The sequence below is a fragment of the Myripristis murdjan genome, chromosome 17 (assembly GCF_902150065.1).
Source record: "Myripristis murdjan chromosome 17, fMyrMur1.1, whole genome shotgun sequence".
In the NCBI taxonomy this organism is placed as follows: domain Eukaryota; kingdom Metazoa; phylum Chordata; class Actinopteri; order Holocentriformes; family Holocentridae; genus Myripristis; species Myripristis murdjan.
This window is the reverse complement of record NC_043996.1, coordinates 5092369-5120294: the sequence shown is the minus strand read 5'-3', so window position 1 is coordinate 5120294 and position 27926 is coordinate 5092369. Positions and strand designations below refer to the sequence as shown.

Below are 27926 nucleotides of genomic sequence, written 5' to 3'. Positions count from 1 at the left end.
TGAGCAGGTTGAGTTGAGGGTGGTGGGCGGGCGGAGGGAGTTAGACGGGAATAGTGTTCGGCTGCGGCGTCTTTACCTAATGATGCCCCCAGATACTTGAACAGTTTGTATTCAGACGGGCAGGGAGGGAAAGGTGTGCCTCCAGGTGTTTCATAGGAAAGAGGACAGGTTAGGGAGAAATGAAGCGGAAAGGGAAGGGGTCACATCTCGGGGTAGGCAACCCCCTGCAGCCCCGTTTCTGCTCCTTGCAGATAAAGGTAGATAGATAGATAGATAGTTAGATAGATACTTTATTCATCCCGCAGGAAATTCGCAGTTTTTCAGCAGTATCCACAGATTACAGATTAAATAAATAAAAAAATAAATAAAAAATAAAGAATAAGATCTAAGTACAACCCAATGTGCAGAAAGCAATGTGCAAAAAAAAAAAAAAAAAAAAACAACAACGTGTGCATGGGTGTATAAAATGTGCATAGAGGTAGGTCAATGTGCAAATTTAGAAGAAATATACAGTATACACAGATGATAAATAGCAGTAAGCAATATAAACACTATAAACAAGGATTATAAAAAAAATAGAAATATGAACAATTTAAACAGAAGTACGAACTGTGTGTGTATGCTCACACACACTATTATCTCCATCCCTCCCTCTCTTTGTCTCCATATCTATCTCTATGTGCCTTTTCTCTCGCTCTCTCTCTGTCTTTCCCCCGTGTCGTGCGGTGATGAGGATTGCGTAGGCTCCTCAGCCTCCCCGGGGAGAGAGCGGCGGATACATAATGTGCGTCTTAGTATGTTTGTTTGTCTGGCATGCGCCCCCCCTGCGGCTTATTTAAGCCACTTTTAGAGAGGCGAGGAGCCAGCAGGGTCAGTGGCGAGTCAAAAAAAAAAAAAAAAAAAAAACACACCAGTGGTGCTCAGAGCAGAGCCTGAGCTCAGGGGACGGCAGAGCGGCGGCTGGCTGGCGAAGCAGTGTAGCCCACGGGCCAGATAGCAGACTCTGTGTAAACGCTGCTACCCAAACACCTCTGCCCAACTTTCTCTCTTTCTCTCTTTCTCTCTCTCTCTCTCTTTCTGCTGTCTCATGTCACCCACTCTCTCTCGCTCATTCTCCATATCTGTGGAGGATCACTCGTGGAAGATCAGAGAAGCTGGAGGAGAGGCTAAGAGAAAAACGGATGCTGTGTGTACGCCGACACAGATGATTGTGCATGCTCATGCTCATTTACAGTCTTTACACTGGAAAAAAAAAAAAATCCATCTTGCGGAGTCATTTAGCCTCATAGTCAGTGTTAAAATCTTGCTGTATCTTAAAACAAAAAAATCAGAAAAAAAAAAAAAAAATTCCAATCCAATGTTTCAGGATAAATATGTTGAAACTCATTATTATCAAGAAAATGACACTTGGTTGAAGAAAATACTGGAAAACAAGATGATAAGCATTGGAGTCAGTTGTCTCATCCCACTGGCACACACACTAACACACACACACACACACACACACACACATACACACACATACAAATATAGATTTTTGGTTCTGTCTGCTTTATCAAACACACAGAATCTGCAATGGACATGCACTGACATTCATCCCCTTTATCTGTCCTCTGGTATCAAACACACACACACACACCCATTCACAGACACATATCCCTAATGCTCCGAAACACACACATACTAAGGTTTGTGTCTCCGTCTCTCTCTCTGTGTCTCACTCACTCACTCCCAAACACACACACACACTTTCTTTTATTGCGCCATCACTCTATTGTCAGACTGTGCTGCGAGGGCGGAGGCATTAGGAGCTGCGTGACTGAGCTTTTATCAGATATTAGGGCCGTTCAAATGGATGATCCCACTACTTTGCCGTGACCGACAGACAAAAAGCCCTCTATTTTTTTTTTTTTTTTTTTTTTTTTTTTTTGTTCTGCCTCTCCTCTCGCTTCTCTTTCCCTCTTCCCTTCCTCTGAAAGCGCAGCTGCAGTCATTTGTCACACTACCAAAAAAAAAAAAAAAAAAAAAAGTTTTCCCAGGATTCCCCGCAGTGCTACATCTTATAGCCCTTTTTTCGGGGGCCCTTTCCAAAGGAACAGGAAGCCTCGCGGTGTCATCATATCAGCAGTGTCCCACCGCTCTGACGTTCTCTTTGTTCTCACAGAATAGGTTGATTAAACAAGGAACATAGAACCGGAAAGATCTGGTCTCATGTGCCTGCTGCGTGTGTGTGTGTGTGTGTGTGTGTGGGAGAGAGATAGGGAGACAGAGACAGACAGGAAATGTTGGTGCTGTCTGATATCTGCTGTAATGTAAATCCATCTATTTCCTACTGTTAACACGGAATATTACCTTGTATGGCACATGCACAAGATTGAGACTTTAACACTCATGCAGCGACAAACACACACACATCAGCGTGAACACACACACACACACTTTCCCCCCAGCTGCCCAAGAGTGCAGGAGATAACAGAACTCTATGACGGAGCTCACGTCTCTTTGAGCTCATCTCCGCTTATCTTTCCAATTAATATCTGCCTGCGCGCCGAAGAGCAGGCCGCTGCGCAGCTAATGATCCGGATTACCGCTGCCTGCCGCCCCGCCACTCCTGCTGCATGCTGGGAGCCCAAATTCCCTCTAGGGGCTACGATCTGTCACCCGTGCGCCCCCTTCCGCCGCCGCTCCTCTTCTTCCTACCTCCACCACCATCACCCTCCCATCGCCTTTCCATAGGAAACACGCTGAGCTGTAATGACTGACGCCTCCCTCCCTCACTCCTCCCCTCGCTCATCTGTCACCTTGCCCCCCCCGCAGTAGGACTCCCTCCTCCCTCCGCCATGTTTTTAACACCACACTGCGTTGCCACTCGTCTCACACACACACACACGCAGACGCACTCCTCTATTTCTCTGACCCTCCCCTCCTTCATTTGACGAGGAAAGAGTTGGGGAGATGTCTCATTTAAAACCAAGGTGGAAAAGTGCCCCCCCTCACCACCTCCTCTTCCTCCAGCTCCTCTTCCTCCCCCTCCTCTTCCGTCATGGTGTGAACACTAATGAAGAAGAGACGAGTCCTCTCCTCTGCCCCCGTTTATCTCCGCGACCGAGGGCCGTGCACACTCTTCTCTGCTTCACTCTCTCGTTCCTTCATCGACTGTCTTGCCTTCTCTCTCTCTCTCTCTCTCTCTCATCTCACACTGGGTCCATCATCAGCTGCCTCAGTTCCCTCTGCACTGATGCAACACTTAAATGAAAGCATTGCACATTACAGTATCTGAAATTGCTTTTTTTTGTCTTTGGGAAAATGTCTGACTTTTACAGTTCTGCTTCATCCTCAATCGTGGGTTAGTATGAAAATGAAACGGTTTGACTCTGTCCAAAAAACATGCCATCTCCGTACTCGGATTTTGATTTTTTGTGGGAATATTTGTCTCTATGTTTCTTCCAGCACTTGAAGCCTCCTTACAGAAGAGGCTACGACCCAGGCAAACTGTCACTCTTGGTTGAAGCGTGTAGCGAGTGTGTTCTCATGAAATGTCCCCCGCTCTTCTCCATTTTCCCACAGAGGACGTTCTCAGCCAGTCCCTACTCAGACCCCATTCAGGTCGTGGCGGGGAGTATCTCTCCCAGGGTGGAACAACCCGAAATGTTATGGGTCATGGGCCCCGTGTTGTCTGTGGTCCTCATCATCATCATTGTCATCGCCATCCTGCTCTTCAAGAGGTAAGGCTCAGCGCTTTTGTGCAACGCTGTAGTTCTCGGTGTGTGTGTGTGTGTGTTTATTTGAGGTTGATTTTCAGTGACACTTGTGATTGTAGCTTACTTTTGGTTGCATCAGGAATGGTAATGAGACACACCCCCCCTCCTCTGCCACTTGCACCAGGCCTCTCGCGCACAAAACTGTAACATCCAGTTCCATTACCATAATATTCAGTGCAAGAGGAAAAGGGACTGACGAGGGATTTGATTTGTCGCCGAGAAATCCTCGTCTCAGCCCCGCCAGAACTCGGTACAGTCGGCTGTTTTTAACAACAATTTGTGAAGTGTCAGTCGAAATGGCAATCGACGTCGCCTCCACACTCGCAGCCTGATTGTCAAAAACTCGGAGTGAGGTGAGAGAAATGTGTTTTCCCCAACACCACTGGTCACTTCAAACAAGGAGCAAGGCAGCCTCAGAGGGTTCAGCTAAAAGCTCAGTCAATATCTTTTTAAAGCCCCATGCTAACTACCTCAGTGCAGCACTCCAGCCACCTGGATGCTGATGAGCCGGAGATAACCGGACACTGGTCCCAGTCCCTCTTGATGCTTGTTGCTATTCAGTAGCTGTTTGTTATCACCATTTTACATAATGCTGACACCAGATATGAAATAGCCGTCATGACTAAAGATGTCAAAGCCCTTGGGCCAGCTGCATAAATACTGCGTGCTCAAAAAAAAAAAAAAAAAAAACATGCTTACACCACTTGCTACATAGAAATTGGTATTTACAAAAGAGGACATGATGGAGAGAGCTGGCAGAAAATAACATGAAAGAGGAAAATTACACAACATTATCATCGCAGTATTATTATTTCAGTATACTAAGTGTTAGTCTTAATATACCTGTATGATTTTAGATAGATAGATAGATACTTTATTCATCCCGAAGGAAATTCACAGTTTTCAGCAGTATCCACAGAGTACAAGATTAAGTAAATCAAAAATAAAAGAATAAAAGATGACACCCGAGATCTAAAGATCTAAGTACCCAATGTGCAAAAAACAATGTGCAAAAAACCAATAAAACCAGTGTGCATCGATGTATACAATGTGCATAGATGTGGGCAATGTCCAAATTCACAGTATAAACAGATGATAAATAGCAGCAAGCAATATATACACTATAAATGAGGAATATATAAAAAATAGCAATATAAACAGTTTAAACAGCAGAAATTTTGTACAAGCCTATGTATCTGTTTTATATTTGTCTGTTACACTGTCACACATACAACAGATGGGATTGTGGACTGATTTATAGGCACATGTATGATCAAGTAATAGTCATTGTGAGTGCTATAAATACGCAGAGCCACGCATGACACAGTGGTGGCTTTGGTGCTATTACAGGACCATGTGAATGCAAGAACAACTTAATGTGAAGCAGACTCATTTTACTGTCACATTTCATGCAGCAGATATGCTCTCATTTTAATCTCTGCAGCTGTCTGCACGGCTCTGCTGCAGGCTCACGTCTCGGCTGCGTCTCACAGACGTGACCATGAGCTTAGGCGTTTCTTCACACTTCCATCTCCCACTGTTTTACACACGTGAAGACAGTCATTGTGTGTTGGGTGCTGGGCACTTCCAACAGGCGGGTGACCTACGCTCGACGCTGTACCTGAATGCCTCCTGTGTAGACACAGACAGAGCACTCGCCGCCGCTCTGCCAAACCCGCTGCTCCTGCTACATTTGCGGTCTAGACATGGCATAAGAAGAGAACGGGTGTTTAGAGACCATGCTGATTTTCTGGCCCAAGATGATGAGTGGCTCGCCACTTCAGGGTTGCAAAAGCTGTTCTCGTGGAGCTGTGTGCTGAACTGGACCCATTGTTGGAAGGACAGACACAGAGAAAGCATGCAATCACATTCACTCAACTATTTTGGAGAGAGGTGGAGTCCCCTCTCCTCCATCTGTGGCTCGCACACTATTATTGTTCACACTGATGTGCTGCTTTGCCTCGTGCTTGTAGTCACACCATTTTTTTTTTGTTTTTTTGGACTTTTTGTCAGGGTCCACAGCTCATAACTAACTGAATGAATGTCTCCAGTTGCCACTCTACATACTTTGGTTTGTTGGTGATGCCAGTTTTAAGACGTCCAAATAAAAGTGCTCCTTTTCTCAGTCACTAGCCATTGTTTCTGCTTCACATTCAATGACATTGTGGCTTTTTTTCTTTGATAATGAATGAGCAGCAAAAACTATTAATATGGAAATAAGTCTAATTAGGGGTGGATCAACCTCCATTTATGGCTGATTGTGGGAGTGGGCGTCAGGCTCATGCACATGCATACAATTCCACAATGACTGATACATATAAAACAGAGGAGTGCGTACGCATGGTTTTATACATGTGATGCAAGGAGCGCGTACACAGATTTTGGCAAAACAGTTGACATGGACTGCATTCCATATAGACTCAACGCAGCCCAGTCAACATGGCTTGCATTAGGGTTAGGTTAGGGTTAGGGTTATGTCGACTCAGCTGGGGTTTAAGGTTTGAACAATATCAACACATCATGTTTGGATGGCAGTCTCTGCACTAAAGACACTTACGTTCCTAACCAGGCTGTTGTGTTTTTCAGACCGCAGCCCCACCTCTCCATAGCTCTCCGTGTCATGATGACTCCATCGCAGATCTGCCATGCCATAGCACACCCATGCTCCAGCCTGCCATCTGCAGCTTTGCAGACCGCTGTGTGGCTGCCGTCTCCAGCAGCCTTAGACAGGGACTTGTTAATAATAGGCCCTGAGACAGCTCACTGCTGAGGAACACATCCTCTGTCTGGAAGCCCTTTCTCCATGCAGACACAGATTGACAGCAGGGACTGTAGGGGGGTGGCTACATGCCCTTTTCACTGTGGACTGGCAGTATAAATGTGTGAAGGAATAATCACACTCCACCTCGGGTTGTTATTGCAACCTGCACAGTTGCCAAGACTAACACCAGCAGTGAACAATGACAGGGTTATTTTCAAAAGTAGCTAACATTAGGTTCGCTTTCTGTGTCATACTTTCAAGATGTTGCTTAGAATGGTGGAGCAGCTGGGTTTACGTCTGCAAGAATAGTGCAGAATCACAGCAAACTTTGGCTGAAGACGTTTTGGGGCCATGTTTGGTGTTAATTGTCCATTAATATCCCCCCCCTTCTCTTTGCCCCCTGTGAACGCAGCAAACAGGAAAGGTAGGTGCTGTCAATGTCACATCAGTCACGACTCCATGTCCTCTCCTGTGTCCCCTCTCATGTGTGTTGTGTTGTTGTGGTCTTCTTGTGGTCTTTAGGTGTGCAGGGTCAGCTACCTCTCCAAGCTCTGCAAGCAAAACATTTCCCCACTCACACAGGAATAAAAGAAACCACCTTAAAACAGCTTTTCCTAGCCTCATTCGTTCAGTATTGCACTCCTGGTGATGAGAAGTAGCAGACCCTGCAGCTCTGGATAATTAGGGTCAAAGGACGCCCGGGGTCGTGTACCAGTGCATGCTCCACATCCAGTGCCAGTGATCCCCCCCTCAGATCGTTCTGTCCTCCGTGGCTTGTCTTGGTGCTGTGTTTCATTATCCAACCCGTATCAGCGCACCCCTTCAAGAACGGCCCCATCTAAATATGCCGAGGCCTCACCTGCTGCTGAATGAGCCATTGTAAAGTAAATGCCAGACAGAGAGAGAGCGCTGAAGCAGAAATGTTCCCATCTTTTAAGCTGACATTTTCTACTATGACCCTTTCCTCCACTTTTAGCCTTTTTTCCCCCCTCTCACCACTTCCTCGTGGCAGGAGTCTCGACAAAGGGCCCTGTTCTGCTCTCATTAAGTACACCCTGTACCACATACACACACACACACACACACTCACCTGCACTCATTTTCTCACACATCTTAACCAAGAGATGAATGCCCCCATTGAGGTGGCTGCCATGTTTATGTTAGCCCAGCGTTAAAGCATAGCGTAGATTGGCATCTGATTGGGTCAGAGGGGAAGAGAGGTGTGGAGAAGACATCACAGAAGCCCAACTCTTCCAGCCACCCCCCCCGCCCCTGCCCGGCCCAGCAGTGGGCCCTGGGAAAACCGAATGCGGTCTGGCTCAGCTCTCAGTTGGAAAGGAAGAGATGCTTGTCATAGATTAGCCGTCACGCTGCTAGCATTAGCTTAAGCCCCCGCAGCATCAGATAACAGGTGGTGGTGAGGCGCCCGGGCCCCAGCGGTTGAGACTGACCAGGGTAGGGCTGCTCGCACCAGGCTTTCTGTATTCTCACCGTGTCAGGCTTCAGCAGAAGGCCCTGCCTCTGCCTAAAAACCCACACTCGCCACTTGCAAATGGAGTGCAATGAGATGTGAAATTTCCACAGGGCGCCCTGACGCTTCCTTCCGCCCATTTCCATTTGCAGTCAGGACGCTTGTGAGTGTGCAGCTGTCGTGTGCATGTGGCTGTGTAAGCACGCACACACACACAGGGAAAGTGTGCATATACATCTGTGCGCCTGTTTGTGTGTGTACGTCAACAGATGCTGGCTGTCTGAACATTAGAATACAGGCAGGCTGCATTTTCTCTGCCGCTCTTTGCCTGATGGAGGAAGCCACGGTCGAGTGAGCCGAGCCAGACCGGGCTCCGCCGCGCCGCGCCGTCCTGTGCTGTTCTGCGCCGGGCCCGGCTAGGCCAGGCCTGGCAGCGCAGGTGCTGCAGAGCCGGTCTAATTACCCAGTGTTGTGCCACCCAGCTGATGAGCTAATTACAGCATCCGCCTGTTTTCCTCTCAATCTGGAAAGCCAGTAAACACAATGTGTCGTTAGTACACACTCGCACACACATGCAGTGAAAATCACACGTTGAAACCTTTGCTTCGCACACAAAAAGCACACACATATGCACACATACCCACACAGCAGCTGTCATCTATCCAGCAGCAAACAAACCCAACCTAGCCTGCTCCAGGGAGATGATGGCATTTCTTCAAACACATTAAACTCATGTTGGCAAACTAAGGGGAGGACCACCGTGGACTCTGCCTTCTCGCCAGTGGGCCGGTCTTCAGAGCTAGTTTTGAGAACCATTAACTGTACTATTTAGCTCATCAAGTGTGCAGCAGAGTGAAGATGCCTGCATTCCTCCAGTCCCTGCACCCACTTCCTAATCATGCCAGATGAAACAACAGTGTCATCCTCAATCATTGTGCCATTCCCATTTGCAGTTGGCTTGAGGACGTTGTCAGACATAGAGCTGATGTATTAAGCGTGTGAATGATCCCAGTATGTTGCAGTTAAAACATTCCCGTGTGTCTCTGCCACCTCAGGAAGCGAGCGTCGCCGCTACCAAAGGACGAGCACTCAGGTGGGGTGAAGGACTCCTTGCTGGCAAACTCCTCTGACCCCGTGGAGATGAGAAGGCTCAACTACCAGACCCCAGGTAATGAATGACAGTCTATTGATACATGGCTCTGCATGAAGTACAGCGCTCTCCTGTCCCCTCAACAACTACCATCAAGGTACCCTTAAGCAATGCAGTTAACCTCCACTTACTCCAGTGGAGGTGCTCGGTGGTAAACAGCAGAGGGGTGCAGCTCTCAGCACCTCCATGAGTGTGAAGCAGGGCAGTGCTGGAGAAGTGCTGTGTGCTGAGCACGTTTTCCTGCCTAAATTATGGTGTAAAAAAATATGTGCTATCTTTGTTCCAGAGAAGTTTAAGAGTTTTATTACAAAATGAAAAAAGAAAATGTGTCAATCAATATTTCAGAAGCACAGATGATCCTATCCTCAACAACAGAAGCTCCTGGCTTGGCTCATACTATTAATGGTATTTCATAATATCTTTCATTTTCATACCAGGATTCATTTTGCGAAATATAGTATTTTTTTCTTGCTTTTCTAAAACAGTGGATATTGCACTCTCCTCAACAAAACAATACAGCCTTTTCAGCAATAACCCAGTTTTAGGGCTTATTCACACAGGATCAGGCATCGCTGCAAAAATGTATGGAATCTCATTCATTTTGAATGGGGATATGTGTGTTTTTGCTGCTATAGTGCGTGCTGCAAGGGGTTCGGCAAAAAAATGCAGCAAGAAAGTTGGAAAAAGATACAACTTCTGCCACAACGTGACCCGGCGTCCAATCGCAGAGCCTGTTGATCAGACCGAACCGGCAGACGGCAGTCAGATGGGCGTCTCCGGACGACAGTGTGGCAAATCAACGAATTCCGATTTCCTGCCTTCATCTTCCTCTTGATGGATTTCTTGTCCGTTGGTGTCATTAGGAAATTCATGTGTGCGCTGCTAATTTTGCACACTTCTTGAACATGAGCAGCTCAAACGGTTGTTCAGTAACAGGATATAAACAAACGGCGTATGTAACGGCCACAGCCGGCGCTGGGTGGCGGCGGCAGTGCAGCCAGGCCGAGCGCATTCACATTCCATCCACGTGCGGCCATGTAGCAAGGGGGGTTGTCAGGGTGCCCGCCTCAGCATCAGCCCGCTTCCTTTTTCCTCCTGATCTCCTCCTTCCTCCCCCAGTCCTCATTCCTCCCTCCTCCCTTCCTGAGCTCCTTTCATTCCCCTCAGCTGGTAATGAGTCCTGCTGCCTCTGATGTCAAGGTGAGCCAGGCGGAGGGAACAATGGAGCTGAGAGAAAATGTCAACCCCTGTGTGTGTGTGAGTGTGTGTGTGTGTGTGCGTGCGTGTGTGTGTGTGTGTCTCCCTTCTCACGGATTATTAAAGATCCCACTCGCCGTACACACACCCGGCCCCTTTGAACCCCTGCAGAGGAATTAAGCAGTGCTGCCGTTCTAAAAGAGCCCTGTTCTCCCATCCTCCCACTCCACCTCTTTTCTCTTTTGTCTTCCATTTTCCCCTGTAGGGTAACACCTCTCTCTCTCTCTCTCTTTCTTTCTCTCTCTCTCTCTCTCTCTTTCCACCTCAACATTTCTCTTCTTCTTTCCATCGCTCCCTTGCTGTTATGCCGGCCGACTTCAAGAGCGGCGATTATCAAAATCACCAAGGTTGTGTGTCTGCCTTGTGAAAACACAGGAGACTCCGAGGCCGAGCCGAGTGAATATTGAAAAGCTCATTCCTCCCTCCGTCCCTTCGCTCTCTCTCTCTCTTTGATTCGCACACAGCAGGTGGAGATTCTGATTGTTTTGAAGTGCTCCACCTCATTCAAGTCTCGAGTCTCTGGCATGTTTGTTTGTTTATTAACCAGACCTTGCCTCTCTACCCCCGGCACTCCAGCAGCAACGCGTGTTGCGATGAGAATCTGCCCCGGTCTATCCTTGACAGACCTGTGTCAGATAGTATTTGCAAATACTCCGCTGAGATGAGTGGTGCTTGACACGTCCGACAACGCATGTAGTGCCAGAAAATTTATAGTAGGCAGGCTCAGGCAGACAGGATTTGTGTACAACCTGGTTGACATTACGTGAATTATCCTGATTTGGCAAAACCCACCAATCCAGCTCTCCACGTTTCCAACTCTTTTGAAAGATTTTATATCACCCTCCTATTTATTTCATTTTATTTTATTTATTTATTTTTGTTTGGTAACTATTTTTTTGGTTATGTTTTCTGGTTTTTATTTTTATTTTTATTTTTTTTTAAAGAAAGTAGTAATTATTTTGTGAAGCTTCGGGTCATTTTCTGGTGATTTCCTGCTAATTTCGTGGTAAAAGGGTTAAAATGCTTGTAAAATTTCGCACTTACATTTCATGTAACATTTCCCGAAGATTTTTTGCTACTTTTTAACAATGTTCCTGTTGTTTTTGGCTAATTTTGTAGTCTTTTTTTTTGGCATGTTTTTGGAAGAAATGAAGAGAATTTGTGCAGGGTTAAAAAATCGAAAAATGCTAGGAATTATTTGCAGATACCATTACCGATACCCAGCCCAGGTCTGATCCTTAGCTTCCTCCGTTGATTGATTCTTCTTCTTCCTCCTTCCCTCCTTCGCTCTCCTCTCTCCACAGGTCCCAGCTCTCATCGCTGCCCCAACACTCCAAGTTAGTCTGCTCTCTCACCTACTGTGTATTTCCCACACATGCAGTCCGTCTATGGCTCCCTCTCCCTCTCTCCTCCTCCTCCTCTTCACTCTCTCTTCAGACTTGGTTTCTGTCTCACTCCTGATCCCATTTCCCCTTTTGCAATCCTGACGGACATCTCAGCCCACAAGCTTGAAGCCCCCCCTCCCCGCCCCCGGCGTTCCAAGGACGCAGCGACGTCCTCTCTGGCTTTGAACCGTCCACAATGCCGTTTTTTTTTTTTTTTGTCAGGAGGCAGGGGCCTAGATGGCTTCATGGCTAGTTGAGCAGTGCGGACAGTTACACTTGCCGCGGATTCGCCTTGTTATCTGTGACTTCACTCCCCATTTAACCAACAACATGACTGTCAAATACCTGGCTGGACACACACACACAGACAAAAGTCCACGCCTGTGCACGGACACACACACGCGGTGACGTTAATGTGCACATGGCATAGGTCCCACTGTGTGATAGTATTAAATTAGTCTAATTGGTCAGGTCTCATCTTGTGCAGTGGCCACAGTTACCAGTCATTAGTCGTCAGTGTTGCGGCAATAATGAGCTTGTAGCAGCAACTCATCCAAGAACATGACCCATTAGCTTGCAGATATGCTCAGTCAAAGACATTAATGTTAATATGTGCACCTGTTTAAAGTCTGCATGCGACCTGTGAGTCCCAAACACTGTATGTAAGGTTTATGCCTCTCCATACGTGACTTTGGAGAAGCTTTTATGTGCTGCATACAGTTAACTTATAACACACAAGGCAACTTCCCAGAAATCCATTTAAGCGCAGAACCCTGCCAAATTCAGAGGCACAGGGGGAATTTGTGTCGGTAGATTAGCAATAAATCATCCAATAACCCGGTGATGAGGAATCTACAGAGTGGCAGGGGGGTTGTTTGAATTTAATCCAGCCCCAGTGCTCCAGGCTGGGCCAAAAGATAGTTTATTGTAGAGAAAGAGATTTTCAAAGAAATGAGTTTTGGCTGGTGACCAGTCAGAGTTTTTTTTTTTTTTTCTTCTCTCTGGGAAGTGACAGTGTGACTGATTTGTTCAGACTTGCCGGTTCTTGCTCTGATCCCACCTCTGCCACCAGTCGAGCGTTGTGGAGTCGGGGAGATGTCTGCATCCTGCTTCCTTCCAAGGAGCATGCTTACCCAGTCACTCATGTGCACCACCGTCCCCAGCCCCACCTCTGTCTTCCTCACTTAGCATGACGATGTCACCAAATGTCACCAAATGTCACCGACCTGTTTCAACTCGCGCACTCCCTCCCTCTCTCTCTCTCTGTCTCTCTCTCTGCTCTCAGCCTCTCTTTCTGTCTCTCCCCTCCGTTCTTCATGCATTGTTGAACAAAGTGCACTCTCCTCACCGTTACACAGCCACCTCATGGTCCCACTGGCAGCCTCACTCACCCTGTGGTCAAACGAGTTTGTCTGTATGGCGACGCCTGTATCCACTGCAGGACCATCCAGGCCTCACTCTCTTCTTTTTCTTTTGTCTGTCTCTTCTTCCCACCCTCTCCCAGGAATGAGGGAGCACCCGCCCATTCCCGTGATTGAGCTGGCTGATCATATAGAGCGGCTGAAGGCCAACGACGGCCTCCGCTTTTCCCAAGAATACGAGGTAAGAACACAAACACAGTATCAGCGGTTCCCTCGCTTTTGAGGATCTAAATGTTTTTCTCTTTGTTATCCCGTCTGCGAGGAAGTGCCGTGTTTATGCTTCTTTGATCCCACATGCATGTATTCTAATGGATTACGGGGGACTTCTTGCACCGACATCCTTCAGTCATTTTTACAACTCTATTACCGATCCCACCAGGAAACCAGCACTTACATTAAATGCTGCGAGATGCTTTTTCACCAAACTAGCAGGTGGCGCGTCGCTTAAGCAATCTGCGCGCGTCTTGATGTTTCCCAGAAGAATGTTATTTTGCAGGCGGTCTCTCTGATGCAACTCGGTGAGGGATTATCTCTTGTCAGTGCCCCCCATACCCCCCCCCCCCCCCCCCCCAAAAAAAAGAGAGAGAGAGAGAGAAAATTTGCATTTAAAGTGGAATATTTTGCAAAAGGATCGCTGTAAGCCAGAATAAGAGGTTAGTTGGCTGTGGGACTGAGGACAGAGAGAGAAGAGAGGTATCCGTGAATACAGAAAAAGCACAAGGTGTCTTTTATTCATTTTGCTCTGACTGTCCTTTCTGTTTTGTCTAATCAGCCCTGTTCCTCACACTGGCACATTGCATCCAACAAGGCTGAATGAATGTAGACCTTCTTTTTTTTTTTTTTTTTTCCCCCACTGCGACTCCAGAACATAGCCGGCCACCTGTCCCGTGGAGCTCGAGTAAACGAATCACACCAGAGCGGCGGCTTGTGTGACTGCAGGCCGTTACAACTAGCCCCGCCCGTCCCCTCCTCCACCCAAATCCTTCCTTAGCCAGGGAAGACCCCCTCCTCGGCCAGACAGATGGCCGTCCGTCTCTGAGCCAGCCGAGGCGGCGTGGAAGAACTCAGGCCACTTTGTCACGGTCACGTTCGCAGGCTGCTCCCGTCGTGCCTCGCCCCCAAAGCGCAAGTTTGGAGCGGCCTCGCCACTTCCTCTCGCCGAGGTTCGGGGCGGCCCGACACTTCCCTTCCCCCGCCAACTCCAGTGTAGAGCACTCTGGGTAATGAACCGTGTTTGTCAGTCAGGCACAGTGCAGTTCACTCTGTCTTCCTGTTGCAGGAAGCAGTAGCACCTTGCCATCGTCATAGCGCATCATTATATTCATTCGGCTGCGTTTCCATTGTGTGAGTTGGAGTAAGACAGGCGTTTTCTTCTTCCCACCTGCTCTACCTAACCTGCTTGCCAGTTGTCGTCCGCGTAGCCGGCCCGCTGTCTCCACCGAGCTCTCAAATGGATGGGACATGTTTTGACTGCAAATGAAATGTTTTTCCTTTTTCAAACTGGCGAGTGCTTGCAGACAAATTGGCAGTGCAGAGCAGGGCTGCCCCCTGAAAGTCAAGGAATCTCTCTCATCGATGCCCTCAGTTTAAGAAATTATTAGTCATTTTTAATGCTTAAATGTAGACGTTCTAAGAGCTTCATTCACCATGACAGACCTATGTCCCGTGTCAATATTTTGTATTATTCCAACAAAGCTGCACAGTAGCAGTGTATTCTGTGTCACTGACGCAAATTAGACAAATTCCTCTTTCTCATGACTGTTAAAGATTTTAAATGCTCACAAATTTGTCCTTACAATTCTGTTAGAATTACTTTGATTGTTCTTGACATAAGATAAGATAAGATAAAATAAGATAAGATAAGATATTCCTTTATTAGTCCCACGGTGGGGAAATTTCACACGTTACAGCAACAAAGTGGATAGCAAGATATGAAGCATAATTTACATTATAAACAGTATGAACAGATAATAAATAGCAAAAAGCAATATAAACATTCTAAAAAGGAATATAGAAAAACAAAATAGAAATATGAACAATTTAACAACAGAAGAAAAAACCTAAACATGGTCCATCAACATTGAAACTTGTGCCAATGCATTTTCTGATTGCCATAAAGTCTACTAAATTTAAAAAAAAAAAAAAAAAAGTTGACTACTGCTCTAATGTTAAACTCATCTGCAGCAAAAGTTCCCTACTTAACTGATTCTCACTATGAAGAAATGTGGAACATATACTTTTCCCTGGAAACCTGACCAAAATTGAAAATAATTTAAATATGCATTAATAGCATATTTTTGTCTCCGAAGTACCATTTTACTGCATAGACCAATACAGTGAGAGACATAAAGTTAATGCAGACACAAGAAATGAATCACAAGCAAATTTGTGGTACTAGTACAACTTACCTAACATTATCTGAATTCTGCTAATGTGTTGTGCACATTAACATAAATGCTGAGAATGACTTACACATGCCATCACTTCTCCTAACACACCCCACCGAAAATAAACAAATAACTATAAACAGCAACTTTATTTGAGCTGTCTAGTTATGACATAAAATAGCCCCTTATAATTCAATTAGGGCTACAGCCAAGTCCACTAAGTGAGGGAATATCCACGGTGTTACTCTCGCTCCAGCTGGCTTTGCAAGGCGAAAGGTTTGGGGAATTGATGGACATGGTTCCGGCGTGAGCTGGGGGGGGATCGATGCCGAATAACAAGAGACTCTGTGACATTATTGAGCCGAGGGATGGGAGGCCGTCACATATCTCCCCAGATCAATATGGACCCAGCCTACTGTCGTCTTAGCCGGAGAGAGACGCATGACGCAGGGTGGATAGAGAAAGGACGATAACCCGAGGAATAGAGACGGAGAGCCGGAGAAGGAGAGGACGCAACAGAAATAAAAGATGGGAAAAGAGACAGAAACAGAAAATGAGAAAAAGGGGAGACGGAGAATGAGAGCAATAATGGTTACCTCAGCTAGTCATGCGTGCAACTGCTCAGAACTGGGTAATTCAATATGGCCGCCCATAAGGGAGGGGATGAGTGTTTCTGGTTGCCTGCGGGCGTCAAAGAAGCCTTTATTCAACTCCCAATTGAAAAGAACATTCTCATCAATGTGTCTGGCTCTATTTTACCCAGGTGACACTCCAGAGACTCCTTTTGTTCCTCTATTTTATTTTATTTTCCCTCCCATCCCTCCCTCCCTCCTTCTGTTTCTGTTACTTTTTCACTCTCTCTCTCTCTTAATTGCTCCGGCTCTCTGGTTTTCTTTCTCTGTTTCAATTGCTGCCTCCTTTTTCTTTCTCCCGCCCATTCTCACAGTCCATTGACCCAGGCCAGCAGTTCACCTGGGAGAACTCCAACATGGAGGTCAACAAGCCAAAGAATCGCTATGCAAACGTCATTGCCTACGACCATTCCAGAGTGGTGCTCACCTCCGTTGATGGTAAGAGTTCATGCAGCCCCTGACTACAAAACCCATGCAGCCACTTTAATTGAATATAGATTGTTTACTTCATACAAAGAGTGATGCGCCTCTGTGTATGTACATGCACCATGGTGTCAGCATGCAACCTTGACTCTCAGGTAGAAGTCAACACTTCCCTGCCCTTCTGAGCTTTGATCCATTTTGAGACTAAATAACTATATTTTATAACATCTGAGTTAGAGCCCTGCTGTGTTTTTTCTCTCCGGCAGCAGTTCCTGGTAGCGACTACATCAACGCCAACTACATTGATGGCTACAGGAAACAAAATGCCTACATCGCGACACAGGGCCCTCTGCCGGAGACACTGAGCGACTTCTGGAGGATGGTGTGGGAGCAGAGGTCCAGCACGATAGTGATGATGACCAGATTGGAGGAGAAGTCACGGGTAAGGAGAGACACTCTGTAAACAGTAAAGCTCAGTACATATCACACATTAACTAAAGCATCTGATTTAATTCCCAACAGTTATCATATAACATATATAGAGTTACATAATTTATTATTGCATGCATTACATAATATACTATTACTAATAGTCAATGATGATTACTTCGCTATGTATTTATTGTTAATATACAGTGTTAGTTTTCATGCAAACTGCTGTAGAAACCAGAACTATTTTTTTTTATTCTGTTCATCAAAACTCATTTGTATTTGACTTATGTGTTACATTTTAACAGTAGCACAGCTTTTACTCCATTTATTAATTAGTTACCGCTCAAAGAGTAAAATACTGGATTAGTTAAGAGTTATTTTTGCCACGCGATGATGAGGTTTCATATCACCCGTGTACAGAGAAGTGTCGTGTCATGTCTAATTGCACTTGATGAATTTGGCTCTGAAGGGCCACAGCACCATTAGTAAAAAATACCAAAATTGGAGTTAAGAGGATTTCACCCAACTCTAGCCGTGTGCTCCTATAAATAAATTCATGCTAAAACAAAAAAAAGCAGCACACAGGCAACTTGAGATTTGAAGGAGGGATGGGTATATTTAATTACCTTCAGAAAATCATGTTCAAGAATTCCTTGTGGGGGGAGGGGGGTGGAAACAGAGCCCTGCCAATATCTGGTGCTTTATTAGTGTGTGCATACTGTACGTTGCTCTAATGAAAGCAGGACCCCTGACTCAGGATATGCAGGGGGCTTTTGAATCAATTGCACAAATCCTGGTAATGATGAGTTCATTTCCAAAACACTACATATTAAAGGGTCTATGAGGAATTTCGGCCTCAATATTGATCTCTGTTCATCAATATGACAATACCAGCAAATGTTAAGAGACACATGGCTTGGCCCTCCTCACACACATACTTAAGAATTGCCCTAGTTTTACGTATTCTAATTACCACTCTCATTCAAATTTTAAACTATGTGCTGGCCATTCCCTCATTCCTTGTGTCTACAAACCAAATGTAACAGTTGAGATTTCACTCAAATGTGAGCTGTTTGTCAGATAACAAACATATTGAATTTAGCAGAATATATTCTGAGGTGTTTTTTTTTGTTTGTTTGTTTTTTTGCTGATAAGCTAGGCAAAAGCAAGTTTCTACATCGTTGGACAGAACTTGGCCTGATGCCCTTTTAACAACCACAAAACTCACTGTTGAGCAGAATAACACAAAAAAAAAAAAAATTTACAAAACATGTAGGAAATGTCTCTGGCAAAGTAAACTAACATATTGGTGTTTTTATAAGCAACTCAGCTGGAGGACTTGACATACAGTCAAGACAGAATAGCAAACAGAAGACAGTACCCAGATATGATCGTTCTTGCGAGGTAACACATTTCTACAGAGTTCGCAAAGGGATTGCGAGTGTGAGTCTTTTGAGAGGGCGGGCATCTTTGCCACGGGGCGCCACACTTGAGTGCTAAGAGGGCCTTTAATCAGTCATTTAAATGCAGCTCCAGCCCACGCCTATGGTTTTTTTTTGTTTGTTTTGTTTGTTTTTTGCAGGTGTGTTATGAGTTGGTTACTTTTCAGTGCCTACCATTCACAAACTCCTTCTGATATTTACTAGTCATATTATGGTTATGCAAAACAGAAGTGATAACACTCTGAACCTTTAAATTAGCAGCCATCCTCTAATAGAACTCTCATTAGTTTTATATTGAGCTATCAGTAGATGTCAGTGGGTGTCCTTTTTGGTCTGTTTATTCATTTATTTATTTATATTTCTTTTCTTCCTTATTTCTTTTTTTTTTTTTTTTTAGTTTTCATTTTTGCTTTTCAAAATGACGGCATATCAATTTAGAACACAGCTCTTCATTGGCCCCTTTGCAAAAACCGCTGTATCGATATGCTAGATAAGCTGATCTTTATCACTCACGCAGTCGAACTCATCCAGGCCATACGTGGCTCGCTTTCAAATAACCCTCTCCATATGTCCGTGTATCTCAGAGGCAGCTCCAGAGTGCTGTCACAGATCTCATGCCCTCCTGCTTTGATCACATGTAATTGAGTTACAGCCACACATGCACACACTGACTCACAGATACGCATGCACACACACACACACACACATACTCACGGCAACGGACGTAATTATGGAAACACCACATGAAAAAGTCCTTAAACTTTGAAGTAAATAAATTGCAGTTTACAATGTGAGCTAAACAGGGGGGTGATATTTAGCTGTGTGCCAGCCAGCGAGATATGTCAGCTTTGTGAGAGCTGTGACAATCATCGCTTTCAAAGCAACACGAGGCAACTAACAGCGTTCCAGTAGTCGGCTACCGCATCACTCACGACAGCTACGTTATTTAATGTGACACGGGGAACAGTCTTGAAAATCATGAGGGTACAGTATGCCAAGCAGCGACAAAATGCAAGAGGAAGAGTGGCAAGTTGATCACAAATTCTTAACCTAGACGCAAGATAGTTAGAAACACAAATGTTGGGTTGTCCTGCTCTTTATAAACTACACTGCAAAAAGTCAAAATCTTACCAAGATTATTTGTCTTATTTCAAGTCAAAATGTCTTATTTCTAGTCAAAATATCTCATTACACTTAAAATAAGACATGATCAGCTCAGAAATGACTTGTGTTTAGACAATTTTCATTTGTTTCAAGTGAAAATTGTCTATCTTTTGCCAATGGAACAAGCAAATTTTTACTTGTGACACAAGTGAACAAGTAAAAATTTGCTTGTTTTCGCTGAAAATTGTCTAAACACAAGTAATTTCTGAGCTGATCATGTCTTATTTTAAGCGTAATGAGATATTTTGACTAGAAATACGACATTTTTACTTGAAATAAGACAAATAATCTTGGCAAGATTTTGACTTGTTGCAGTGTACATGCTACTCATATTGTAGGTTGTTTCCACTTCCTCTACATGCATACACACCCTCTTTTTTTCTCGCTCTCTCTCTCTCTCTCTCACACACACACACACACGCACGCGCACTCACACACACTCACACACACACACACATGCGGTGAGTCAGTCAGCCTCCCACTGCCCAGTCAAGCTGCTGTCATCTGCCGAACAGAGGAGTCGCAGGAAAGATAGTGAGTTCCCCGCACTAAATTTCAGGCTTCTCCACCACTGCCAGTGCAAGTTGATAAAAAACCGTCAAAGGTCAGATAAGAGATGGAGGACTTGTAAATGAGATGAGAGGTATTACTTAGTTGTGTCTGTTTGTGTGTGTGTGTGCGCGCACGTGTGTGTGTGTGCGTGGATGTGTGTGTCCAGATAAGGGGAGTGTGTCTGCAGAAGGCCAGGCAATGACATGTAACAGCTGAGTTTCAAAGCAGAAGCAGATGATAGTGAAACCTGTGTGTGTGTGTGTGTGTGTGAGAGAGAGAGAGAGAGAGATAGAATATGCCACCCAACCTCAGACAGCGCAGGGATATTCATTACAGTGGTGACTTCTAATCCATATGTTTGCACTGCGAGCCGTTCCCCATCACTCAGTCGAGTTTCCCCTGCAAGCTCTGCCTCCGCCTCAGACTGTGAGCTGTCACGAGCCGGGGTGAAATGTAAGGGGGCGACTTTCAGCGCATTTTGTTTGTCGATTTGTACCAGGCCCGCCGAGACAGACAAGGTGCTTCCAAATGTCAGCTCAGTGCTACAGCATCAATATGATTAGCTTACCTGCGTCACCTTCCTCCCCCTGATGTATTCTGAATCAATAGCGGTGCGTTTCAGGTTCCAGCGATCCTGACGCTGGGAGCATGTCTCCATTTGCTTAATCTCTACGTGGAAAATGGGAGCTCGGCAGAGGTGTAGCGCTTCGGTGACTGTCACCCACAAAGTTTTACTTTAACATTTTAAAGGAGCAGTTCACCCAAAAATACACAAGGTAAAGGGTATTGTCCAACTTGCCCCTAGTACAGTATATTAATCTAGAAAGTTACCATGTGATTTGGAGACGTTTCTTCCGTGTGGGCTGGGTGGTTATTCTTTTGTGGAGCTCATTTGTTCATTCATGTGTTTTTTTTTTGGTGAGGTTTACATTAAGGCAAACTACATCTATCCACACATGTGGAGTACAAATTGGGGTGGATAGATACAGTTTGCCTTAATGTAAACCTCACTAAAAAAACACATACACAATCAGGATGCATAGATTGCACTAGGGCTAAGTGGTATTTGTATTTTGGGTGAACTTTTACTGTAAGCATTTAAATAATCCAGAGCGCTTTATAAGAACTGAGCATGTGTTCCGTGTCTTGCTCATGACCACCTTAACACAGCAAATTGTACTTGATAGACAAATTGGTAAGAAGTCAACCTGTGATCCTGTAGTTACAGGACAGCCTCTAGCTGCGAGGCTGCCCCGCCGTCTACACAGATAACAGAGGGAAGCAATAAGGCTCCGTGCCAGCGGATAGAAGATCTCTAGCCTTAGCCTCGCTCTCCGTCAAGTCTGTCCTGTGGACATATGGAGCCAGGTGGCCAGACCTGCTGTCCCGTCACAACAGGCCACGGGCTTTTAGACACATCTCCCTCCACAGCACCCAATCATCAGGAATGCACTAAAAGCGAAAATAACAAAGGGCCGTGATCCACCCGACAATTAGCTAATTGAAAATAATCATAGGCTGGTGAAACAAAGTGAGCTTTTTAATTTTCGTTTGAAGCTCGCCTCAAACGCTCACACACACACACACCCACACCAGGGTTGTTTCGCTGGGGCTCAAATGGGTGTTTTGAGAGCACACACAGCCATGCTGGCACTGGAGCTGCCTCTAAGCACTGGTCTGTTTCCAACCCATTTGTAAAAAAGGCAATAGACACAGCAGTCCGTGGTCTCAACTCTCCAAACCTGTCTCCTTTTTATTTGTGTGATTCTGCGAGCCACTAACTATTTTTGTGGTGGATGTTTGCTGCAGCGTGTTCCTAACAGCGCGCCCTCTGTTTTTGCTCTTGCTCTGCCAGGTGAAGTGTGACCAGTATTGGCCGGCACGAGGCACAGAGACCTACGGGATGATTCAGGTCACCATGCTGGACACGGTGGAACTGGCCACATACAGTGTCCGCACATTCGCCCTCTACAAGGTACCGCCTTTTTTCACATGGTTACTGTTGTCATTTTCCCCAGCTTCCCCAAAAAACGTATGGCATCGCTTACCATTTCTAGACATTGCTGTCATTCGTCATTGACAGTGAGCCTCCAGCTACAGCAGTCACTAATTCAGTTCCAAAATTAGGTATTTGCAGCTTGAAAAAGCTGACACACACTCACTGGCATGAAAGTGTAGCACATTATGTGTTACTATCAAAGTTATGAGGAAACTTAAGACCTCCACACTACATTTTTGAAGACTGAATCATTTGTGCTTTTCAAATATTGACTGAGCAATTTCAGCTGGATGTTTTTCCACACTAGGTATACTGTGTAATGGTTGGAAGGATGCCCTTCACCTGCCAAAACACTTTCCCAGTGGGAAGTTTCTTGTTAAGAAAAACAGCCAATTACAGTTCACAATGTCAGAGTCAGAGTATCCTTTTAAGCTCATGTGTATACCTTTTCTCGATATTGACGTCTCCCACTCCCCCGCAGAATGGCTCCAGTGAGAAGAGAGAGGTGCGCCAGTTTCAGTTCATGGCTTGGCCGGACCATGGGGTGCCGGAGTACCCCACCCCTATCCTGGCATTCCTCAGGCGGGTCAAGGCCTGCAACCCCCCAGACGCTGGGCCCATGGTGGTCCACTGCAGGTGGGCTCTTAAGCAACAGGCACAGTTTCTTCCAATTAGTAGTGAAATAAATGAGCACAAAATGAGATATTTGGCTGTCTGTTTTATAGATACTGCTGATTTTATGTTCTTTTGTTTTTTATGTTCTGTCGTTTTGATTTTATGCTTTCATACCTACTGAGAAGTGCTTGAGAGTCATATCCTGAAACGCATTTTATGAGCAAAATGTATCCATATTAGTGCCATTTATTAGTATAAATATATACTGGTATACTGGTATAAATATATACTGGTACTAGTTTATTGTCAATATCTGTATCAAATCTTGCCAGTACTGGTATGGGTTTAAGTACTTGGACATTATCATGATCACATTTCTCTAATAGTATTTATTGTATGACATTGATGGCTTCTCTCTTGTGTGAGCAGAAAGAAATGGTACTCACAAAAAACAGGGACGCGGCATCTGTTTTAACATCCGACCAGTGGTGTCACCAATACACCGTGCAGGACACCACATGTTTAAATCCTGCGTTTGGGGTTACGACCTCCTTGCCCACATGAATTTTGCTGCATAATTCTGTCTGTCGTGTATGTTCCACCCACCGGTAGAGCCTCTGTGTGCACAAACGCAGGCAACAATTCACAGCACTGGCTGTCGGGTTAGGGGATTTAACCTAGCGTGCAACCTGGAAAGTAAGATGCAGTTTTCAGCAATTTGTGAACTGTCAAACACTGAGGGAAAATACGTTGGGAAACGTATTGTGTTAGGTGAACCTGAAAGGGACCTATACATCCCAGGGTAAAGCACCCATATCAAATTCAGACCGCAATGTAGTGCATCTTATTCTCATATATAGAACCAAGTTTCAGAGCATAAACGCTAAACAAAAGGTGGTCAAGGTATCTGCAGACGGTGAAGAGGGGCTGAAGGCAGATCTTGCAGGCACAGTGTGCCCTGGTGAATACATGTACGGAGACTACTGATTAGATTATTTACTCTGTAATTCAAATAATACCCACAAAGACAGGAAAGGTGTTGCCATAAGTCCCATATAACCACGGACATCAAGGACATTATGAACTTGAGAAAATGCTGAAGAGAAATGATACTTGGAGAGCTGCACAGGAAAGGAAATGAGCTGAAGGGGAAATTGAGGAGGGCCAGGCGGCTGCACACACAACACCTACAGGAAGCTTTTAAGGCAACCAAATCTATTGTGGCTGTCATTGAGACAGATTCTGCTAACAATTCAATACTTCTTTTCACAAGGTGTGAAAAACGGACATCTCAACCAAATGTAATTAAACGCTGGAGTCCATCACCTTGGAGGGCACAGAGCAGCTACAGATAATAGTAAGCCAGGTAGCCAGGCTCTCCAGAATTGAATTGCATTTAAGGCTTCTGGCCCCAACAACATGAGCCCTTTACCTCCTTATTCTGAAATATTGCAGCGAAGAACTATTTACCAGCAATCACTGAACATCCCCAGTTATGCAAAATTGCTCACATCACCACAATTCCTTAAAAAAAACTTAAATCAGTCCTGATAAAGACACTGGAGAGAATTGTGAATGACAGGTTAGCAGGTTGCTTCTGGACAAACTTAAACGTAAAATCCATTCGCAGTTTGCATTTTGCATAGCGCCGAAGATGCAGTTATCATCCTCGTGCACTTAGTCACAAAACATTCTATGTTCAAATGTGTGCCATGTGCCAAATCAGCACGTTGAAATTTTCAGAGGAATCCATGTTGGCTTCGCTACTGAGACGGTGGAGAGCTTTGGACATAATCTGTGCAGAACCAAACATTTGGGGGAATGGTGTGAGCAGAGCACCATCATCACTGTCAAAACCACACAGAACACAGAGGAGATCACTGTTGACACACAGCAAACACCCGCTGTCCCTCAGTCAGTGTCCGCTCGCCTTCATGTCAGCTCGAACACTGGTGACATTTGTACATCAAAATAACTTAAATCAAGTTTACTGGCACAGCTTCGTTTCAGCCCAGCCACTTCAGAAACTGTTAGAAAGGGCAAATAAAAATGACAATAAAATCACTAACCCTATAGTATTATCCAAGTGCTTTGAAACCAAACTGTTGCACTGTTGGTCCAAAATTGCAAAATTTACCTTATTATCTCTTGATTTTCCATATTTGTTCTGCACCATGCCAAGTGCTGCTACTGTAGCAAGTAGATATTGCATTCAAAGTGTGCTTGTACAATGGAAAAATGGAACTTTACGTAATGCCTAATTTGTCTAGAGGTGACATTATTACTCTTTGTTTAACTTTTACGTACCTAACTTGCAAACAGTGAAGTTTTTAAAATATCAGTTACAAACTGATATAAATGCTCTCTTCTTTATACCCTTACAACTCAAAGTAACTGTATTGCGTAGTCCGTTTTCAGTTCAGAGTCATTTTCAGCTTTGATTCTCTCCATTGTTTTCACATTATTTGATTTCTCTACCTGTGATTTCAATACTGCCAGCAGTATTTGAAGGTAACATCTACTTGCCACTGAAGTGACTGATGTTTTTTATAACCTTGTGACCGTGCGAGCTTTCCTTTCCCTGTTTGTCGCAAGGTTTCTCCAACAATTGTTTGGCTGCACTACAGATGTCTGAGCAAATGAAACAAATAGTCCAGTCATTTTATGAAAAAACCTAGGACAAACTGCAAGAGAAGCAAACTCAACTGATTTTGTATCCTCAGTTTGTCCTGAGTGAGGGAAAAAAAGTCCCAAGAAATCCCATTGGTGGAAAGTTTTGAAAATCACCTCTATATGACCATATATTACCAAAAAACACTGTTTTTAACACACAGGGGAAAGGGATCAAAATTTTACTTTCAGATATCACTATAAAAATTCACAAGTTGATTACACACACAAAGACAAGAAAAAAGTCAATTACCAGTTCTTTGAATTATTCTGTTTACACATGCATATCACACATTATCTGATTTGATATGCACTAATAAGGAATATGAGGAATAAATCCCAGAAGAGACATTTAAACAGTGAATTAAAAGGTTACTATATATACAGTAACCTTTTAATTCACTGTTATATAGTAAACTTTTAATTCAAGGTTACTATATATATAGTAACCTTTTAATTCACTGTTTAAATGGCTCTTCTGGCATTTATTCCTTATATTCCTTATTAGCGCATATCAAATCAGATAATGTGTGATATGCATGTGTAAACAGAATAATTCAAAGAACTTGTAATTGACTTTTTTCTTGTCTTTGTGTGTGTAATCAACGTGTGAATTTTTATAGTGATATCTAAAAGTAAAATGTTGAACCCCTTTCCCCTGTGTGTTAAAAACAGGGTTTTTTGGTAATATGTGGTCATAAATAGGTGATTTTCAAAACTTTCCACCAATGGGATTTCTTGGGACTTTTTTTCCCCTCACTCAGGACAAACTGAGGATACAAAATCAGTTGAGTTTGCTTCTCTTGCAATTTGTCCTAGGTTGACCCCAATTTTGGCCTAAAATTACTGGACTAAAAGTATAATCTCATGCTTATCTTCTAGTATTCACCCTTGTTTTCTCTCTCCGTCTCCTCTTTCTCCCCACTCTGCCCCCAGTGCGGGTGTGGGCAGGACGGGCTGCCTGATCGTCATCGAGGCCATGCTGGAGCGCATGAAGCACGAGAAGACCGTGGACATCTACGGCCACGTGACGTGCATGCGCGCCCAGAGGAACTACATGGTCCAGACGGAGGACCAGTACATCTTCATCCACGAGGCCCTGCTCGAGGCGGCCACATGCGGCAACACCGAGGTGCCCGCTCGCAACCTCTACGCCCACATCCAGAAACTCACCCAGGCCCCGCCCGGCGAGACGGTCACCGCCATGGAGCTTGAGTTCAAGGTGACTGACATTCAAGCTCGAGCACACACACACACACACACACACACACACAGCAAGAGTTACAAAATGACTGACACACACATACACGCAGCTGGTGGTCAAGGTGACTCGCAGACGCGCGCACACCTTCTGTCAATAGCCATCGACTGTGATGTTACTACACACATTCCTCCCCGCGCAGCGCTGCCATTAGCCCTCTCATGACCATGATCCATTCTGTTTGAAGTGATAATAGCATCTACACTCCTGCCAGCGACGGAGAATGAGGGAGAGTGAGAGAATGAATGTGGCATATTTGGGGCCACAGGGTCCATGCCCACACAGTCTGGCCACAACACACACTCACACTCTCTCTCGCAGAGTACCAGGATCGCCATACACACTCCTGTGCTGTCCATCTGTGCATTGTCCACTGCCAGCGCAGAGTTTGTCACGCCTCCAGTCCTCCACCCAAGAAGCGCGCCCAGTCCACTGCACTTAGCTGCACTGTGTTATACCTGCCAGCATATATCTCATCTGAAATGCATGCCACCCCTCTCTGGTACGATTTGAGGCCCTGTCTCCCGCAGAATTTCTTATTTCCCGTGACAAGATACACCGAGCGTGAGGGGAGGAGATAAGAGGGAGACTTGACAGAGAAGGCAGCCCAGGCTTCCATGTTTGTTTACTCCAGGTCACAGGTCACTAATTCCCTCTCCTCTTTTCCCTCCCCCCGTCTTGTCCCGTCCGGTTTCCTCTCACCTTCTCCTTAACAGAGACTGGCCAACTCCAAAGCCCACACATCGCGCTTCATCAGCGCCAACCTGCCCTGCAACAAGTTCAAGAACCGTCTGGTCAACATCATGCCCTTCGAGTCCACCCGCGTGTGCCTGCAGCCCATCCGGGGCGTGGAGGGCTCCGACTACATCAACGCCAGCTGCATCGACGGCTACAGGTCAGCCTGTGACTCACTGTGGGCCAGGTGCTCAGGGAGGGATGAGTGTGTATATATATATATGGACGCGTGTGACAGCTCTGTAATTGTTTTCTGTCATCAGAGATTATTACAGGTATGAAAAATAGGTATTCATCGCAGAGTAGGTACAGATAAAAATGTATGGGAGGGCGCAGATGATAAGGCTATTGTTGGAAGTATCCAGTCGCTATCAGAGAATTATCCTCCTTGAGTGGTCCAAAGGCCAA

The 27926-nt window shown here is 45.1% G+C and overlaps 1 protein-coding gene across 3 annotated transcripts in view; it reads left to right on the top strand.

Moving 5' to 3' along the window:
• ptprfb (protein tyrosine phosphatase receptor type Fb) overlaps positions 1-27926 on the top strand; it is a 169024-nt gene that overhangs the window by 131004 nt on the left and 10094 nt on the right. For all 3 annotated transcript variants that reach the window (XM_030074275.1, XM_030074274.1, XM_030074273.1), the window contains 9 exons: positions 3568-3725; positions 9049-9161; positions 13290-13387; positions 16540-16663; positions 16915-17090; positions 22094-22213; positions 22719-22873; positions 26459-26744; positions 27500-27678. In XM_030074275.1, coding sequence (XP_029930135.1) covers positions 3568-3725; positions 9049-9161; positions 13290-13387; positions 16540-16663; positions 16915-17090; positions 22094-22213; positions 22719-22873; positions 26459-26744; positions 27500-27678 — 1409 coding nt within the window. The remainder of the gene's footprint in view (positions 1-3567; positions 3726-9048; positions 9162-13289; positions 13388-16539; positions 16664-16914; positions 17091-22093; positions 22214-22718; positions 22874-26458; positions 26745-27499; positions 27679-27926) is intronic.